Consider the following 19,772-nt stretch of genomic DNA (forward strand, 5'->3'; position numbering starts at 1 on the left):
GATGTTTGGATCAGATAACAGCCTAGAGAGGAATAATTCAACATCTAACTCATGTATGGGCTATATACTACAGTGCTGGAGTTGCATAAAGAAATATAAAGCAGAGAAATGATTTCACTGCTCTGTGGTTTGCTGACAGCCCAGTTTCAGTCAGCGTTAAGTGGTGCCCGCTGAGGAGGCAGAAAAGAAAATATATCAGGCTTTGTCTTTGAAATGACACACTTGGCAGACACTGTTCAGATTTTCTGAACCATAACAATGAAAAATAATTAGAAATTATCCCTGAAATTAACAGTTTCATGTCTAACGATGTCAGAGCAGCGTCACTTCTCTGTACTTGATAAAGATGACAACAGTCCCCCCTTTCTTTTCCCTTTGAGCCAGCTGATTTCTATCTGTCCTTCATAGACGAGAAAAAATCTACATGGAGCTGAAGCCAGTGAAAGGCTGCACATATACAGACACCCACGCAGAAATCCAGCCTGAGGGTGAAAAAAAAAGCAGGAGAGCTGATTCAATGTGAGCTAATTCATTCAGTCAGTGTGTATGTCTGCTGTCACAGGCTGATCCCCACAGGCCAGCACAGCATCTGGATGTGTCCCCTCAGCTCTGTCCGCATTGCTTTCATGTTACTCTCAAGGGACTCAACACTGCCTTGGTCTGCCAAGTCTGCCGTGTTTGTTTTGCATTTACAGTTGACACTTAACACCATTATGATGTAGGATTCGGCTGGTTAGCTGCAGCAGTTGACATTCTCTTGAAAGGTGGAAAGAATAAAATATTGCACCAAAAAGCTCAATGCAGAGCTCTCCTTAACCGCTTTACACTTGCTGCCTTTACATACATTAAAGCCTTTACATAAATTAAACATTTGACAAATAAAAAGCCTCCCTGCTGTGTTTTGACCCGTTTATTAGACATTAAAGCAAAAAAAGGAAATCCAGTCACAATAGATTAAACACATGATGCTCTTGGCTTCCTACATCATTTTGTTGGAGACCGTATGCAATTAATTTATTTCCATATTCCAACATGAAAATAGAAAGAGCGAGTAATCCTCAGGGAGATTTAAATCAAGTGCAACGGGAGGGCGATAATCTTATAATCCCCTGTACTGTCGTAATGGTCTCTCCAAGCTTATCTAAACTCAACTAACTTTCCCTGTGGAATTCAATCACAGCTACAGATGGACCACAAAGTGTAATGGGACTCACCCTGTGCAATTCAACTAGCTTGTCTGTTGCAGCTTTATAATAAAAACTGTAAAGGTCTGATTAAAAAAGGATATATTTACATCAAAACATTAATCCATGACCACTTCTTAGTGTAAAGATCTTAAAAAACATATGATATATTTCAAATTGAAATACATCCACGAAAAACAGAAAATAATCCTAATCCCTGATGAGTCCTCTGTAGAAGTTTATAAATCTTAGCCAAGCCAAGAGTTTCTGCTTCCTATTGGCTGACTAGAGCCGCAGCAGAAGCAGGAGGCGACTGGATCGGCTGAAGAAACTCGGAGGTGAAGACAGCCTCGGCGTATTCCTCCACCATGTCCTGAAACTCTGCAGCAACGTCAGCCACAGCCTCCGACAGCAAATCGTCTGCCAGGCTGCAGAGTGGAGAGGAAGAGAAACAGACGAGTTTAATATCAAACTGCAAAGTCTGAGTCGAGCATGTGACAAGTCAGTTTTTTACAGCATATCCAAAAAGTGAAGCACTGCAGAAGACTGAAATCTGAGTGTTTATGTCTTAATTTTAGTAAAAATGGTCTTATCAGACTTCATGTAATCTTATCAAATGATGCTTGAATCATTTGTAAATAGGGATGGGTACCTTTCATATTTGAAACAATAAGGTACATAGCAATCATTATCGGTACCTTTGTGTTTATGTGGTAATATATACAAAATTTGTTTAATAATAAAATCTCTGAGTTTTTCAATTTAAAATATTTATTGCGCAATATATAAACTTGGAATGCTGTGTTCATGTCCAGCCTAGAAAATGGTTTACTCTTCTACTCCCTAACAGTCACAAGGATATGTTTAAGTACCTAAACATGGTACCATTTGATTTTACGTGAATCGGTACTCAGTATTACAGACAGAAATTGGTTGGTACCAAGCAGCAACCTCATGTCTAAGAATATAAGACAATGCGGAAGTGCTGAAATCTGCTGTTTCTCGAGTGTCCACTTGAAGTCACGTAGACACCAAGCCAAAAAAGCCTTATCTGAGTAGCTTATTTCACTATCGGCACACACTGTACGAGGGTTGAATTTTTTCTCTTAACTTGGCAGTTCAGAGGATATCAAAATCATGAGCTCGCCCAACCAGAGGCACAGGCAGGGTCACATGACCAACATTCGTCCTATAACTGTGATTTTTTCACAAATTATTTTTACTTTCCAGTTTTGCCCATTAGGGACATGGCTGACTTGATGGACAAGTCCGCACATAGTAGCTGTCTGCAAATAGGGCTACAGACCCCTCTTACCTCATCCAAACTCAAACATAGCTAGGTTACTTTTAGCGTTTCCAATATGGCCTGTGTCGACAATGTACTTAAAAACTCTGTATCAGCTACAGATTGGTGACATCACTGAGACTACATCCATATAGTATCCAGTCTGTGTTTTACAATTTTGACTGCATCCTGCTGTCCCTTTCCTCATATCTCCCCTTCCTCTCTTTGTTCCCTGTCCTATCATCCCCCTGTACTCTCTGAATACAGACTTAAGTGTTGAAACCCCCTCACTGAACTGTACCTTTATTACATGCTTCCAATTTCCTGGTGGGTGGGGCCAAGAGTTTATAAAGCAAGCCTTCTTACCTCTCCTCAGTCACCAAATGTTTAACTGTTAAATGAAAACTGAGTTTCCCTTTGTTTCATTACCTAATGGCATTATTAGTTTTCATTACATGGCTATGAGTTCACTGTTTGTGAGTTGATATTTCTTTAATTTGGAACATGGATTCCTGTAAAAAAACCAATGTTTAGTTTTATTCTTTGTCCTTTTCTGTCAGGAAAACTGCTCAGACCACAAATCATTGTCAAAAAGCTCCTCTGTTCTAACCAACACACCACTGTGTTGTAAATAGTCCTTCAAACCAGCCCAAATATTCTTCAAAAGCCTTAAATTTTTATTTAGAAAATATACAAAGTTTCATGTCATTTGCTAAGTAATCAAACAAAATGTAAATTACCATCCAAAGCAGATTTAGTCTCGGCAGTGGGTTGAATTTTCAAAGCTCGACATGAAAAACTGAAACGCACTCTTTGCTTTGAGAGGCCCAAAATGTATGAAAATAACTCCAAAAGACAAGCTGACTGGGAGCAGCAGCAAGCTAAATTTCAGTGTTTTGATCATTATCTAGGTCAACACACAGACACAGAGCTGCAGAGGCAGGGACATGAGGGATCAGTGAAAGTGGCGTTCTCTTTTGGATCTCCCTCATCGAGCCCCTCGAATCATCAGGCTGTCAGTGCAACAAAACGCTGAGTAACTGTGTGTTGTTGAACTGCCTGTACCTTTTTCTTTTGGTCATGATGACAACACTTTGTCCTCAGCACTAATGCGAGGAATCAGGATTGGGAACATCCATCCGGAAATTTTAATAACACTAATATGCTAAAAGCTATGCTAATGCAACTGAATGACGCTGTATGCTAATGCATCAAACATGATGACATTCCAGCATAAAAAGTAAATTATCACTCATAGCATGCCTGAGTAATTGTGCAGCACATGCTTGATATTCATGAATATGAAGCATAAGTTCCTCCAACTACTGAATAATTATCCCCCTCTGTTTGGTTTGGATATCCATATTCATATGTCCACTGCTGACGGTGAAAAAAATGGATTAAAGGACTTCAAAGGCAGCTCAGACAGCTCAGTGTGAATGCATGTTGTCTGTGTTTTCATAAAGTTCTGCTACTCTGTAATCAGTCTCTTAGCAGAATGACTCATCCATGATGGTGTGTGGCTCCACGGCAACAGTAGGCTGCTCATTACCATCACACAGACAGGTTACTGTGCTGTAGTGGAATAGCAGGGGGTGTGCGTGCCTTAAACGTACGTGTTCTCCTTCTGCAAAACACAGAGATAATGAGGCCGGCTTCTCCTCGCACAGCATCTTGTCTCTCAAAATTGAGAGAAAGTGCGGATCCATCTCATGAAAACTTTTCCTCTCTGATGTGGGGTTGATAATGAGCTGTGTGGAAGCGTTTAGAGCCAATGGGTAGGACCGGGAGATAGATTCTTTTCTGTTTGTTTTTTAAATTCAAAGTTCACTGAGCTGTTTGCAATCCCACAAATATCTGTGATGCAGACAGATGGTGTATCCTAGAAGAATCAGAAGGATAAGATATATTCAGGGAGGGTTCAACTTAAGGATTCTGTCAGGTATGTAAATTTGTGAGTGAGAGGGGGAAGAAAGGAGAACACCAGAATGCATCATCCAAACTATAACCTCTTTGTGATCCTATCGCAGCAAGAGCTTCAGATGTTCTGCACTTGGTTTGTCAGACACGTCCAGAGATGAAACAGAGATCACTGAGTTCAAATCTTGTTTCTGATTGGCTCTGAGTTCAAAATCTGAGTTTGTGATACAGCTCCTTGCAGAAAGTTTTCCATACAGCCTCAAAGACACAGAAAGGTTGCTGCTGCTGCTTTTCTGTTAGAGCTGTTTTACTTCAAATCCTCTCAACCAGAACTTGAAAACTTTGACTGTTAGTGTGTTACCTGTCTGCCACAGCCCAGGGATTGAAGCTGCCGACATCCTGGTGTGCCACAACATGGAGGTAGGCATCGTAGTCTTCCCTGTATCTCCGGATGTTTCCCAGCATGCTGCCTGGCACAGAGATAACAGTCCCTCTTCCTCGCTCCACTGGGCCCGGAAGGAACGCATTGTTTTGTGTGGGCTGCCATGCATCTTGGGACGCCTCCTCCGACAGGCTGCTCTCAGAGAGGACGCTGTGTGTGAAGAAACACAAGAGGAGGCTCATGTTCTACGATACCTTTTCATTACCTTGACAGCTCGCACTGTATGAAGTGGGTAAAGGACCTCTGAGTGCTGCAGCTGGGCAGGAGGGCTTATTGACGAGGGGAGCCGGGATGGAGTGCAGCGCCATGATTGACCAGAAACCCTCGTTGCGCTTGAAACACGGCTGAGGATGATGAATTTAGAAGAGGTGTCGGAGTGAGTCGGGGCTCAGCTGGGCATTGCTGTGGTGTGGCTTCATAATCCTCTCTACTCGGACAAATCAGCCTGGCTCCTGCAACGGCACTCTCTGTGCTATATTTAGTGTTGCAGCAGCTCCCGGAGCAAAGTGCCTCTCTATTGTGCTCCCTGGCCCCGTCTGAACTGGTTTCTGTTTTGACTGCAGCGGTCGCAAACTGTGGGGTGGCTATCAATACAAAGTGCCAGCACAGTTAGCTCTGCTTCATGTCCCAAAATGGGTCGATTTACTGTCTGTTGGCCATCTGAGGAAAAGACATGGCAAATGCAACAAAGATGGAATCCTAAAAAATCACCTTTTGCTCATGAATTCAGAATGGCACACACACTTTTTGTGTTATACTCAAAAACAGATGGAGCCGCATGTCAACAGATACTTTTTACACCTTGTAAAAAAAAATGACTACAAAATCTTAGTCTGGAAAATGAGCCGATAAGTTTTCTGCAGTGCCCTGCAGAGACAGCTGAGCCATATTGGTATTCTAGGTGTTCATGGGACTAATGACCAATACTTTTAAACTAAAGATAAGTTTTTGTTTGAATACTTAAGCAAATGTTTAATCAAAACTGAATCTTTCATCATCATCTACAAGTAAAGTACAGTTACAGTCAACCAGTTATTAAATACCTAGCCAATCAGATAGAGTGGTGAGTGTAAACAGACCCAAAAAGAAAGACACACCAGGAGTAGAGCCAAAGAAGCACACATTTTTACTCTACTTATTTCATCTTTGTTAGATAAAATAAATTGCAAATACGAATAATAAGTGGAATGTCTAGCATTGGCTGGATGACAGAACTAAAGCACCAGAAGAAAGCTTTAGGAATCCACCAATTCATCCTGATAAAATTTTATACTTGCCCTGAATTATTGTTTTGTGAGTTTTTAGTTTTTGGAAACAAGAAAAAGTATAAAACTATAATTACAATACCTAAAGTAAATGAGCAGGGACTGTTTGTTTTAAAAAAAAAGGAAACAGGACATGAATCAGCTTCCAGCTATAATGTTGTTTTTCAACATCTGAATTGGTATCCGCCCTTTTTTCCCAGTGAGTGCATCCCTGGCAACCATACATGACGTCTTCCATGGAATCTGTGTGTCTGTGTGGGCTGTGCTTGACAGAGATGAACCAAGTGAATCTCTAAAAAAACACATCCTCTCTCCGTCACATTCGCCCACCTACTGAGCAGCTTGGCCTTTAGTTGACACACACACATCCAAACGGACAAATAGCCCTGACAGGATCACATCATGCAACTTTAAAGTTCTTATTCTCCAGTCCTCTTATTTTCTATAAAAGCTGCAGCCATGTATCACCGCAGAAGAAGGAGGATCTGACACAGAACTGGGCCTTACTGTAAATCAAAAGAGACGCAGCACGGCTGAAGCTGAGTTGGACTAAGATGAATGTGGTGCAGAGGTTGTCGGGTGTGATTTAATCAAGCATCATAGAGGCTCTGAAGAGATCCATGTTTTAAGAAACACACCATGAGGAGCTTGACTGATGCATTTTCTCATCTTTTAAGTAAAATCTTTGATATTCCAACACAGCTTTTGGCTTGTTTGAATCACTGTTTCCATTGACTAAAAAAGGGGGCAGACAGAGTGAAAGAGCAGATTGAAAAACACATGAAAGGTTTAGAATATTGCTGAGTGGGCCTTTCATCTCCTCATTGATTTGTTTGACCTGCTGATGGAGCTACAGAGGGCCGGAATTAGCCAACAGGGCACACAATCATGCCCTGTGTCTGGGCTCCTCACCATGGATACATAAATCTTATCTGCCGCTCTGCTGTGTTTCCAAAGATGAAATCTCTCACCTCATTGTCTCAGAGGCTGTTTGATAGCACTCATGCAGGCACTAAGGCAGCCGGGGTGAGGAATAACGGATGCTGTTTTGGAAATAGGTGATACAAGTGCTAAGATATTGGTGTTATGTCAGCAGTCACACTCTGACAGGTGTTTGACAAAACCCCTTTTCTGTAGGATCTCGTGGGACAGGAGAAGCAGAGACTAACCAAAAAATATGAGCATGTCTTGATTTTAAACAATGAACTTTACCATCCTCTTCTCTGTGCCTTAATATCATCCAAGAGGGAAATGCTGATGCCTAAAAAATGAAGATGCAAAAAAAAGCAGTCCCTACAGTTTCAGGTTTACAACCTGCCACAAAACAGTTACAGACTTTGGACCTTGTTTCATATAAGGGGTTGAATTATCTCATATGGCTTTGTTCCGATCATGCTGAGGCTCCGAGATATGCAGAATCAGGCATAAGTACTGTTAGTTTGCATCATACTGAAAAACTATATAGTTAACCATTAGCACCAGTTAGCATCATGTTGCAGAACAATGTGGCTTAACCAAGCAGCAACCTCCGGTCTAAGAATATGAGACAATGCGGAAGTGCTAAAATCTGCTGTTTCTCAAGTGTCCACTTGAGGCTGGCTAAGTACCGATAGGCACATACACACCAAGCCAAAAAAGCTGTTTTCAAAGCAGAAATTAACCTATTTACAGCATGGTTCAAAAAACGTCTCCTGTCTGAGTTGCTAATTTTACTATCAGCACCCACTGTTCAGGGGGTGAATTTTCTTCTAACTCAGCCGTTCAGAGGATATTAAGATCCCAAGCTAGCCCAATCAGAGGCACAGCTCAGGGTCACATGACCAACAGGCGCCCTATAGCTGTATGCGAAGCCCTTGCCACAACCAATATGGCAGCCACAGCTGATGTGCTTCATTTTCCGTTTCAGAAACAGACAGGCGACGTCAGGGAGACTATGTCCAAGTTTTATACAGTCTGGGCTAAACTGTGAGTTTCCTGAAGCATTATTATGGTTTAAAATGTGGCTTAATGATTAGTTTACATTAGCAATATACTGGTAAACAATGGGACCACAATGTTAGCTTCCATAAGCATCCTATTGGTTTAAAATTTAGCTAACAGCTAGCAACCTGCTGGTTTTCATTAGCATGGAATTGGGAAATGACACGGCTAAATCACTAGCAATGTAGCTAAGGCGTTAGTTTCTTTTGGGCTATTTTAAAATAAATTATTCTATCAATGAAATCAATGTCCTTTAACATTTTTTTGCCAATTTGTTTGAATTTCAAATTGTTTGCTGGATAAACAAGAAGGATAATGTATGATTAGAGGGTGGTTATGCAAACTAGAATCCTGACAGGGTGAAAAAAGACCCCAAAATCAAGCAGAGAATCTTGTGGGGTCTTGTCTTTAGTATTTTACAGAAAACAATCCTCCAACTCCACATCATCATCTCTTACATTACAGCACTTCAAAAAAGAAAAATGAACAGTTGTGTCAAAACCAACTTCTTTCTGTCAGTGCCCCTATCTGTGCAAACCTCACAATCAAAGGAATCTTAACAACCAACAGTTTTCTGTGTGTGTTAGTGGCACATGATTGCATTCATGACTGTTTTTTCCCTGATGGCAGCCAATGATTTGTCTCATTCTGGACTGAAAAGTCTGCGTTGTATACAACCAATCAAGGCTAGGACAACACATATAATGAGCTCTTCACATGCTCTGCTACCAAACCACCTGGAATGAATAGCTCTCTATTCAGTCACATCTCACAGAGGTAGCGATTTAACACAAAGCCACACACCGGCACAAAAACAAAGTCTGAGTAAAGGCTGGAGGAAATGCTGTTAAAATGGCTAAGTAGGAAATTATTGCAGTCGTTTCTCATTCTTATCACGAAGCTCAGGTCCTGTTCAGTCCGTAATAAAAGGATGCATGTTAAGACGAAACAGCCAGATTCATCACCTATGTTTCGCTTCAGTTGAACCACAGCTCTCCACACTGCTTCTCTTCATTTAAGTGTTTGGAAATGTGTCACCTGGGTGGTTTGAGCCTGTAGCACTGACAGCCCACTCATCTCTTTTACAGCTCCGGTCAGCTTGCAAAGCAGCTTCTTGGCCCCAAAAGACAGCTCTATTTAACAATGCGCCTAATCAGCACATTTCTCACTCTGTCTCTTGCCCAACAACTCCCTGAGTCTAACTTGATTACTCCTAAAGGGACTTAACACTGTGGGAACTGTAGTGTTAACTGTGAACAGCACTTTCTGAAAAGAGTCATCTGATAGGTGCATCGTTTGCAACAAGTTTGTGTTTTATTGGCTGCAGCCTCATTATTGACTCTTTTAATCACACATAGATATTTGTGCCAGCACTGAAAACTCCCACAGCCACTTTGGTATTTAATTTGTCCATGAGAATTGGAATAAAATATGAAAATTAAGACTGTTTATCCAAACAAAAGCACTTAATTGTCCAAGCGGTTGGAAAGAATCAGTTTGGTCTCCACTGAGAGCGCAGAAGAGGTGACGAATATGGATGATGTATTTAAATCAATTGAAATTGTTTTTGGAAATGGTAAAGAATTCAGTGACTGCATGCCAAGCAGTCCTGGAGCCAGAAAATATTATGCAGGAACATTTCATAGACACAGCCGTTATCAATACAAACAAAGTTGTGCCGGCACTCTGAGTGGGACTAATGGAAAGGAGATTCTCTGACGCCATGATGATGAGTGAGTCAGCAGGCAGCAGAGCTACACACTCTCCATTCATGATTAATATGTAGGATTAGTATGCTGATCGAGGGTGTGACAGAAACAGACAGTCATTACTCCAACTCGTTGCAAAAGTTGCTGCTAAAAACATCCACAGAGAGATTAACTTTAGAAGAATGCAGATCAATTATTTCCTGTATAAAGTAGAGCTGATCACCAATTTCAAACACCCTCTAATAATGCTACATTCAGTTCATAACACGTTTTCACTTGTCCGTCCTTCAATTGTACCTGGATTAACAAAATGAATGCTTAGTAGTTCCTGGGGCTCACCAGTTTTTCATAAATTGTTACCTTGTTTGCAATAGTTGTACCTCGCTAAGGTTGATTTGTAATCAAAGTTTCTAATTATGCTTAAATTGTGTCAAAGTATTCCAACAGTGCTCTCTGTGATTCAGCATGTCTAAGAAGGAAGCATAAAAAGGTCCAACAGGGAGCCAGGACTTTTTCAAATGCTCTGTTATTTGGATTAAGGATAAAAGTGCTGCAGGCAGCTCTGTCTCTGCTTAATGCCACAGTGACTCAGAGAGTTTCACAACAACTGAGCTGGCAGTTCTCAACATGACTTTGTTCTTATTAAGGCGCTGTGAGGCTCCATACCTTTGAAGTAAGTATAAGTCACGGAACAACATAACACCTCCTGAAGAAATCGAGACACTAAATACCTCAGAGCGCCCGAGTTTGCCAAAAAAACTCAGCCATTACTTGATGGAAGGAGAGCATTAGATGAGTCAGAGTCGATCCTAGGGCAAAGTTTCCATCCAGGGAACTCAACCTGAGGCACTTTAAGTCTGACGGACTTTAATTTGCTAATGGTGTTGCTTGAATTTATCAGAGGCAACATCCTGCTGGCTCATCTGTGTCAACAACTTGTAGTCCTTCCGCTCTCTTTCCTTCTCTTTCTAAGTTCCACATTAATTGAAGGAGAGAGCAGCTGCAGCCAGCGCCGTGGGCAGCGGAGGGGCTCTCTGAGGAGTTGCTGCCAGAGTCAGGAATAGACTCAGCTCTGGGTACAGTAGCCACCAAGTGGCTTTTGTGGGATGAGTAAGGCTCCCTGGTGGGGCAGCGTTCACGGGGCAGTGACACATCATGTGGAAAGAAACACTCTGAATTTTTGAAAAAACATAAACCACTTCAGCTTTATGGGTCTAGAGGCCTCATTAAAAACAATGAATGTCTCCCTGAGGGTGAAGCTGCTCTTGTTCTTGGATTCTCTTACAGCTAGAGAAGTATTAACTGAAGACTAATTCATTTCATGAAAAGTGAATAAAAATTGCTTGAGATGTACTAACTACTTAAAAAACTACATTTCTGTATGTTTGTTTTCTAAAGAAGTGATCATATCATGTCATATTTTTTCAATAGTTCTACATGTACAGTTCTACGGCTGGCATGAAATCATAACTATTGAAGCTCAAATGTACAATCTAAGTCAGCTGTGTTCAAACTTATTTTAAGAGGGCCTCATTTAATTATCTTAAAATACATAAAGGCCATTAGTCCCATTGAGTTACAATATGATGTTGCATTTCTAAAAAGAAAATGACTGCAACTAAGAGGGAAATATTTTGCTTTTGTGACAGGCTTATGGAATAAAGACACATGAGTTCTTCAACTGTTTCAAGGGTCCTGATATGTCTCCAGTTCTCTGTACAACAGTGTTGAGTGCAAAGTAAACTTTGTCTAACTTGTGCTTCTTCCTCATGAAAGGATTGTTTTCCATTTAGGGTGAGGAAAGTATGACATTTCAGCTGCTTTTATTTGTGTGTTTTAAGTTACCTTCTTTGTCTTTGTTTAAAGAGGACATGAAAGAAAATAGAGCAGGAAACAGGGTGAAAGTGGGGAGTTACCTGGAGTCCTAACCTTGTGATGCGCTACCTACCTGCTGCTAGGCCATACTGGCACCTCATGACTGTTCTGTTTGAGACTTCTTTGACCTCGAAACAACATTTTTAGCCCTAAATATCTCTCATTCTGCTGAATGCTGAAAGAACTTTATGCAGTCATATTTGTCTTTGATGCACAGTTACATGAGTTTGATTCAGTCTTGTGTCCTCCATGTTTCTTTTAAACTCAGCATTTATTAAGTGCATTCTAACATCATTCTATAAACAGTCATTTAAACATGAAAGCTTTACAAGCTCTTGTGTTTCCTGCTTTGTTTTAGTTTATAAAGTTTTATCCTCATTTAAGTCCTCTGCATACAATCCATATGTCATTTTGTGAGCTCCTACTGTAATTTCGCTACACTGAAATTTCCCTTAAAGATGCCCAGAAGAGCAAGGACATAAAAAACACAAGCCAGAAATGTATCTAGACTGACAGTTAACTCACCCAGTCTCCACAGGTTTCTCCAGGACAATATCTGCCGCAGAGGTCTGATTCAGCACCGGCCTTGTGAGCCTGATCGGCTGAGGAGAGGCTGGCCTAGAGCCCGGGATATGACACCGGGGTCCTGGGAAGAGCAGTGACAAAAGAAGAGGAAGCAGTGGAGTGTGTCAAGAGGGATGAGGTGGAGCAGGGGGTGAACAGATAGGCAGATGATTCAGAAGGGTAGCTGTTCATCTATTGTTAGCTCTGTCTCCACCTACAGGTGACATAGTGAATAGATCCTACAGAGGGGGGAGAATCAAAGTGTGTATCTGTCTGCATCTGTTACCTGCTGCTCCTGGATGATCCCAGTCAAGAGGGTCTGAGTAGGTGATAGAAGCAAATCTTCTCCTCACTTCCTCCTGATCTCTCTGAACACAAACACACACAGTCACATTTTACAGCAGGACTGTCTAAAGTTAACCACACCATACAGGATAAACATCGGGATCGAGACTAGACTCGGCATCAGTAAACAAAAGACCAAAGCTGTCACAACCACCCACTAAAAATACCACACCATCACAGGTGACCTTTCATCGGTAGACCTGTCTGCAGCTCGTACCTGTATCTCCTCCATCCGTAGCAGCATACTCTCCAGGGTGGGGGCCTGCAGCCTACGCTGAGCCTCACCCTCCAACTGCCTGTCTGTCTCAGCTGCCCACGCTGCCCGTGCAGTATCCTCCAACAGATCCTCCAGCAGAGCCTCGCTCAGCTGCTCGGCACTCTCTGCTGCCTGTGGAAGGGGGGGACATGAGAAATACGTGCCATTTAGCTGAGTTATTGTTAAATAATGATCAGCACATTTAAAATGTATCCAGCTTACCCTCTCTGCTGCCTGATCAGACAGCCTATTCCTCAGTGAGGGGCTGATCTGGTTTCTGGTCTCACTGATCTTCTAAACAGAGAGAAACGAACATTTATTCCCTCTTGGATCACATAAACACTCACCAACACTCAGGGGCATCATTTACTCCATCAGTGGAAACTCAGAGTGCACACGCAGCAGATTAGTCCTCGTACCTGAGCTTCATCCAGGAGCGGCTGAATTCTCTCTCTGGCTTTCTGTTCGGCTTGCTCAGCCCACCGAGTTGGCGACACAACTTCTGACCTGTATATGAAAACACACCCACACACCAAGCTGTCACAGGAGAAGTCTGGGGGCAGAATGAATCACTAAGTTGTACTCATTTATTTGCAGCTCTGTCAAAATTCTAAAATCTTGTGCCTTTATGTGAGACAGAACAGATGTATGCACTCACAAAGCTGCTTATACTGTAGTGTAATCACAGTTTTATGGACTTTGTGTTGCTCACTATGCAGAGTTAAACTGTCCAATCAAAACTTACAAAATGTGAGTGGATATGATGACACATATGCTCTCTCTGTGGTACTGTGGGGGGGTTGCTGCAATAACAACCTGCTTTATTCTCTGCTGTATTGTTTGGAAGCAATTATGTGTAAGCTGCAATTCACAGTGTAGCTTTTTATTGAATTGTGAGGCCTGTAAGCTGTGGGGAAGATTATTGTGTAGATTACTGCTTTGGTCTGGCAGCTAGACCTGTATTTTTGTACAACATTATAACTCTTGAACAGGTATCCTCTTAGATAGTTCTCGTGCAGCATTCTATTATCTCTTGTTAGTACCTTAATGTTTGAATGCGCTCAGCCTCTTCTTTGCTCAGCTGGTTGAGCTCTCTCAGCCTCTGCATCGTCACCTTTTCCATCCAAGCTTCCCTGTTACAAAGACAGTCATCATCAGAAGAGGCCAAATGCAAACCAATTAAGTTTTTCCCATAAATTATGCATAATCTTCCTGTCTACAATCAGGCTGCTAGCCCCTGATTAAATGCAAAGCTCAATTGTAGTAATTAATATTTGATTAAACAGAGACATATGCGGTGTGGAACACGAAACCAGTGCAGCAGTGAAAAAAGCCAAAGCTATTAATCACTCATAGAGAGAAATGGATTCAATCCAGCAGACACCTGGGTTAATTTATTGGAATGAATTAACTTTGAATTAGAATCAGAGTATAGCCCTAGGCTCTCTGTAAGTGAGGTCTGACGGAGATTAGAAATACCCTGCTGACACAGTGAGGGCTTCAAATGCTACTTTAGATTCAAATGCTTCTACAGATTTCAGTCAGTTTGGAGATTCATTGTAGGATCTGGTGTATAATGCATATGAAGACAAACATTGTTATCATTATCAAAGAAGATATTGAAGTAGGGCTGCAGCTTGTAGCTTCACCTTAACGCTTCATTTTGAGCTTGTTTCTTCGTTTCAGAGCTCAACACAGGAGCTGCTTTCTGCTTTGTAGGACTCTCTGACGGTTTCAAGGGAGAGAAGAGACAACGAGGCTCTGGTCTGCTCCTTTGAGGGGATCTGCTGAGATAACAGAACATGAAACATAGAGAAATAGTCAAACTCGCCTTTCTTTATTTGACACCTTTCAGACATTAAAACATGCAGCCCATAGTGCTTCATAAAAACACAGTGACAAAAAATAATAGCAGGTGAGAGGAGTCATATCAAAACTTGAAGTAAAACTGAAATTGGCGCAATAAAATGAATATGATAAGATCTGAAACATACATACCATGGACATAACATGATGAAAAATGAAATAAAACAACGTAAAATAAATGTGAATGAATTGATTCAAAATAAAATAACTAAATTAAATGAATTACAAAAAAATTATAGTATAATGAATTGAAATACATTTAATTAAAACAAGATAAATGAATATGAATTAAAACTAAATGAAATGAAATTAAAAAAGATATATTTTTAATCAAAGTTATTTTTTAAATGAAATATAATAAAGAATAAAAGAATTATATTTAATAAATTTATTTGAATCAAAGTAAAAATGAAATAAATTTGAAAATAAAAGAATGATAACAAGTATAGATCAAAGAAAATGAATTTAAAAAAATTAACAATGACATAAAATGTGTCAGAGTCACTACACAGTGAGAAAAGTTCCAATTTTGATCTCATTTAAATTAATCACCCATTTCCTTTTTCATATCAGCTATAATTCCTCCTTTGACTTCTAATTTCAAGTTAATGCAGCATGTGTTTGTTTACTGCTTTACTACACCACTGTGAGGTATATTTAGAATGTGTGAAACAAATTTGACAAAGCTACAATCATTCACTGAACAGGCTTTAATTCCTGAAGGTGATTGCACAATTCTTCTGATAAACACTACCCACAACCACTACCACACTGGAAAACAAACAACTTATCTCCCCTGTTGATGACTGGACTGATTTATGAGTCTATTTTCAAACATTATTGTTTTCAGAGCACATCTAGTCAACAGGCCTTAATATGCAGATTCATCCAGGATGCACATTGTTACCCTGAGATTACAGTTTCATACATCAGAACTGCAAAAGTAGGTTACGCTTTTTTTAAAAAGCTAATGTGTCATGAGCTGCAGAGAGAGATAAAAGGCTCACCGCTGTGGAGGAGGAGAGTGAGGGGATGTGGGGATCCAGGGCACAGAGTGCTCTTTTTGAAGGGGCTGGTTCACACGCAGCTGTGAGGAGACTGTGGGCTGCTGGAAACCTGCTTCTTGGATCTGATGATGCTGTGAATAAAGAAACATCAATTACACAATGAGTTTTTTTTTACATAACCCTCATTGAATAAGCTCTGTTTAAACAGTATGAAGCACTTTTGATGTGTTTTACCATGTTCTCTTTAGTATTCCTCCATACCTTGGATATAAAGTCAGCCTTGGTTCTGTCGGAGCGTGTAGCTCCTCCTTTCTTGCAGGTTGTGTTAGTCTGAGCTCGTGCTGGCTGCTCTCTTAGCTCCCTCTGTTGGGCAAGTCTCTCCAGGCCAGCTCTAAGCACCTCTCTCCTGTTAATGAGCTGACAGGATGTACTTTTTGGCCTCTGTGAGACCATTCTCCTCCCTGCTGACACATTTGAAATTATTAAATCCTTGAATTATTATGCTCACTTTTTTAATCTACATTGATAAAATCAAAGAAAAGCTGAGGTACAACAGAGCAGTCACTCCAAAGTTACAACTAAATCAGATTTGAAGCTGCTTTTTTAATTAGACAATTAACCAGCACTCTTTAACAGCCACTTAGATCTCCGCTGACTTCTGTGTAAGTGCCTCAGGGAAATAACTAAAGCAACGAAAGAGGCTCCTCTCTGGGAGATGTGACTGCAGCTTGGCTCATTGAAGGTGTTTGTGTCTTGTCTACCACAGGATGCCTCTAGAGCCAGCAGGAGTTAACTGCTCATGAGTCAAGGCAGCGGGGGTCTGAGGCACTTCAGTTCAGGTTCTTTTTATTGGTCCTACTTGTCTTCATGGCTCCTTATCAATTTTCAACCTGGTAGAGCCATTTAGGCACAGCAGGAAGCCGAAACACATCCACACAAAAGCCCTCAGGTAACCTTCAGATACACAAGAGGGTAAACCAGCTGTCCTTCATCAAGAGGCAAACATTCAGTTTACTCTCTGTAAGGCTTGAAGAAGCAGCTAGGGCATTTGCTGCGTAAGAAAAAAATACTTTAAGTTTTATCCACAAGGTCTGATGTATTTGAAAAGCCTCTAAAGCTAATAAGGTTTCACATTTACAAATGGATTACTGATACTGAAACTTTTGAATTCCCTGACTTGTTCAAGCACACAAAACACTCACCATGGAAACCTCTTTTGGGATTTGAGGGTTTGTGAGGCCCTCGATTAGATAAGCTGGGACCCTTGGGTGCTCCAGCAGGTGACGTGCTGCGATGAGGCAATTTCCTGGGTGGAGGACATGCTTGAGCCTGCTTCTTATCCAGCATCTCTTGTTTACTGAGAGCAGAATCTAAAACCTAGGAGGAATTAAGAGGCAAGATGAAAACATGTGGGATCATATGAAAAATTGTGAAAAAAAAGACAAAAACTGTCTCATGCAGCATGACGTGGATTTTTTTTCCCCCGCACAGAAAAAAACCACGACAAAGTGTTACAACTGCAGCTGTGTTACCTCCAGTTTATGCAAGATGTCAAGAGCTGTCTCAGGTACAGCTGATCCCTGCTCTACCTCAACTTTGGCAGAGCACAAAGAGAGCTGGCGGATCAGCTGGCCCAGCTCCCTGTAGTGAGAAGGAACCTTTCCATGAGACAGATCTGAGAGCTGGTTGATAACAACCTGCAAGGCCCTGAGTGCCCCTCGGTGGGCAGCTGCGAGTCGGTTCATTGCTGTAGACTGAAAAGAGGAATAGACGGTAAAGTAAACAGAACACCTGTTTTGCTTAGCAGAACAACACATTTTCCACATTGCTGTTGAAGATAAAATAAAGCACTCAAGAAATGAACCTTTTTGGTGTCCCAAATTTTCTGCCCTTTGAGTTTTGCAATATCATCTTGAATCTCTTTCACCTATAAAAGAAAATGTTTTAGAACAATGTTTACAGATATGAGGCACACTAAAAAATCCACACGTTTTTTTGTTCAGTTGCCTTTGATGCAGATTTATAGACCTGTTGTTTGAGGACATAAATCATACGTCCTGAGCGGGCTGCCTGCTTTTGTCTCCGAATCTCCAACTTCTCTTGCTCCTCAGGCTCCAGTGCCTCCTCTACTTTCTCTCCTGCTGTATAGATCACATCATGTGTCATAACCCATGCAATGTAGCAGCTATAAGCAATGTGATGATTATATTTTGGCTTAAACTGGGAGTTAGCACAAATGTGGCTGGATATAATCTTACCTTTCTGTTTTTGGTCACCTCTGTGAGCTAACTCCTCCACTTTCTGAATATACACTCCCAGCTCATTTTGCAGCTTTTGGATCTCATGGCTCAGAGGAGTCTCTTTGTTTTTTCCCAAATGCCCTGGGCCAGGATCTCTGGTTGGGGGTGACAGGCCAGCACGAAGTATGGGAGAAATGGGATGTTTGTGGAATGAGTCCACTGACAGTTTCGCTCCAGCCCGAGCTGCTTTGTCTTTCGGACTTGAAGCCTTCCGCTTGGACTTGGTCGGAGTGGCTGCAAGCTCCTACAGTGAGGCACAGTCTCTTTGGTCATTTATTCAAACCAAACAACAAGCAGTCCTTGAGTAAAACACAAATATAACATGAAATCTTTAATCAGCACTATTACCTGAAGTAGTTCAGCATCACTTGTCTCAAGTAGAGAGGCCTCCTGAGGAAGTTTTGGGGGAGATTTTCTCAATGACTCCAGGCGTCTTCGTCTCAGATCACGCTTGGCCAGCTGAACTGCAGCCTGGAGCCTCTCCTCGGAGAGGGCAGTGAAGCTGATGGAACTTCTGGCACTGTCCACCTGCTCGCACTCCTCTGACTGTGGCAGCAGCTTTTCAATTACAATGGGAGCTGGCGGCCGCACATGGGTGGCACGGTTGCCAGCACTTGCAGGTTTTGCCTCATTGAACAATAACTAGGATTTTGAGAGGAGAGTAAATCATTATGGGAGATTAGTGGGTAAATTTGTCATTACTTTAAACAAGCCCAGGTTTGATTTTGTTTAGTACAATTGGCTGCATTAGATGCCACCCACAGCAAGAGCTCAGCAACGATTTAACATGAATTTCTGTTTGTTTAACTCTTTGAAAAGGTTTCTAATTCATTTTTTGTGCAAGTTTTAAGGTTAATACACGTACATTTTGGCATGGCTATCATTGTACAACGGCACAACACAGCACAGGGCAGAACCGAAACGACCATCTGGTTTGGTAAGTTTACAAACGATCTCAACTTATGATCATCATTAAGACCTAAAGGTTGGGCTTGCTACTGGAAAATCACAATGACGAATTGAATGGGATTTTAGCTTTAATACAGCCAGGAGAAACCTAGGCCCCAAAACTAGCAACAAGTTGCCTGAGGTACCTGAAATGGAGATGTAATGCAGTCTTCAGAGAGTGTGAACTTACTTTTGTTTGAGACATCCCACTGAACCCAGTAAATCCTGCGGTACTGGTAGTTTCACGTTGAACCAAGAACTACCAGGTCTTCACCTCGGCTTTGTTGTCCAAATGTATTTGATAAGCCACTTTATTAAAACTGCGTCATTTCAGGTGAAAAAAAACTCCAATTTATGGCACAACTCAAAGAAGTCCGAACGAATACCCACATATGACCAACGACGGTTGGCTTTAAACAGCCATTGTGCTTAAAAAAGCATTACAGCTATCTAAAAAACACCTCCATTTGACCATCTCGGCTCCTCCTGTGGCTCCCTTTCCAGTAATTACAAGAATAAAAAAAGATATATGGTACAAAAAGAGCATTTAACTGTAAATTATATCAGGTTAAGCTCGTGATAATCGTTTTAATATTCAGTCCCATTTTGGCAAAAGTTTGAAACGCCGCCATGACAACAACAGTACGCCAGTTGACGGAAGTAGTTTTCACGAAGGACGGATCGCCAGAGATACCAAGATCAGCACAACCGCCTTTTATGAAAAAGTATTGAAACAAACAGAATTTGCTTTGGACGTTTTCTTTTGGTATTAACCTCACTATAGATCAACAGCAATGTGATAATGACTATCTTTTGTGTATCAAAA

General features: G+C 41.3%; 1 protein-coding gene across 7 annotated transcripts; it reads right to left on the reverse strand.

Annotated features, from left to right (window-relative positions):
- Nucleotides 1–868: 868 nt before the first annotated feature.
- On the reverse strand, nt 869–19,621 carry kiaa0753 (KIAA0753 ortholog). Of its 7 annotated transcripts, none has more exons than XM_074680386.1 (18): nt 19,137–19,621; nt 18,347–18,640; nt 17,957–18,242; nt 17,727–17,836; nt 17,563–17,625; nt 17,231–17,452; nt 16,901–17,075; nt 15,960–16,162; nt 15,699–15,829; nt 14,475–14,609; nt 13,869–13,958; nt 13,245–13,332; nt 13,048–13,119; nt 12,787–12,957; nt 12,511–12,592; nt 12,186–12,306; nt 4,751–4,981; nt 869–1,612 (listed from the first exon to the last, which is right to left on the reverse strand). In XM_074680386.1, exons 1-18 carry the CDS (start codon nt 19,149–19,151, stop codon nt 1,459–1,461), a joined length of 2,643 nt encoding a protein of 880 aa, XP_074536487.1. In that variant the 5' UTR covers nt 19,152–19,621; the 3' UTR covers nt 869–1,458. The 7 variants fall into 7 exon arrangements, with proteins under 7 accessions (XP_074536487.1, XP_074536483.1, XP_074536486.1 ...); XM_074680382.1 differs by having other exon boundaries at nt 14,475–14,612; XM_074680385.1 differs by having other exon boundaries at nt 15,960–16,159; nt 17,727–17,839.
- Between the last annotated feature and the right edge of the window lie 151 nt (nt 19,622–19,772).

This window comes from Halichoeres trimaculatus, unplaced genomic scaffold, assembly GCF_033239565.1.
Source record: "Halichoeres trimaculatus isolate MK-OKI-2021-1 unplaced genomic scaffold, fHalTri1.1 fHalTri1_scaffold_9, whole genome shotgun sequence".
Lineage (NCBI taxonomy): Eukaryota > Metazoa > Chordata > Actinopteri > Labriformes > Labridae > Halichoeres > Halichoeres trimaculatus.

Excerpts from the sequence above, each read along its gene's own strand:
- kiaa0753 (XM_074680379.1), bottom strand. Across the intron at positions 16,163-16,900 it reads TCCCAAAAGAGGTTTCCATG|CAGGGAGGAGAATGGTCTCA; the intron begins GTGAGTGTTTTG and ends CAAATGTGTCAG. Across the intron at positions 13,333-13,868 it reads GAGCGCATTCAAACATTAAG|GTCAGAAGTTGTGTCGCCAA; the intron begins GTACTAACAAGA and ends TTTCATATACAG.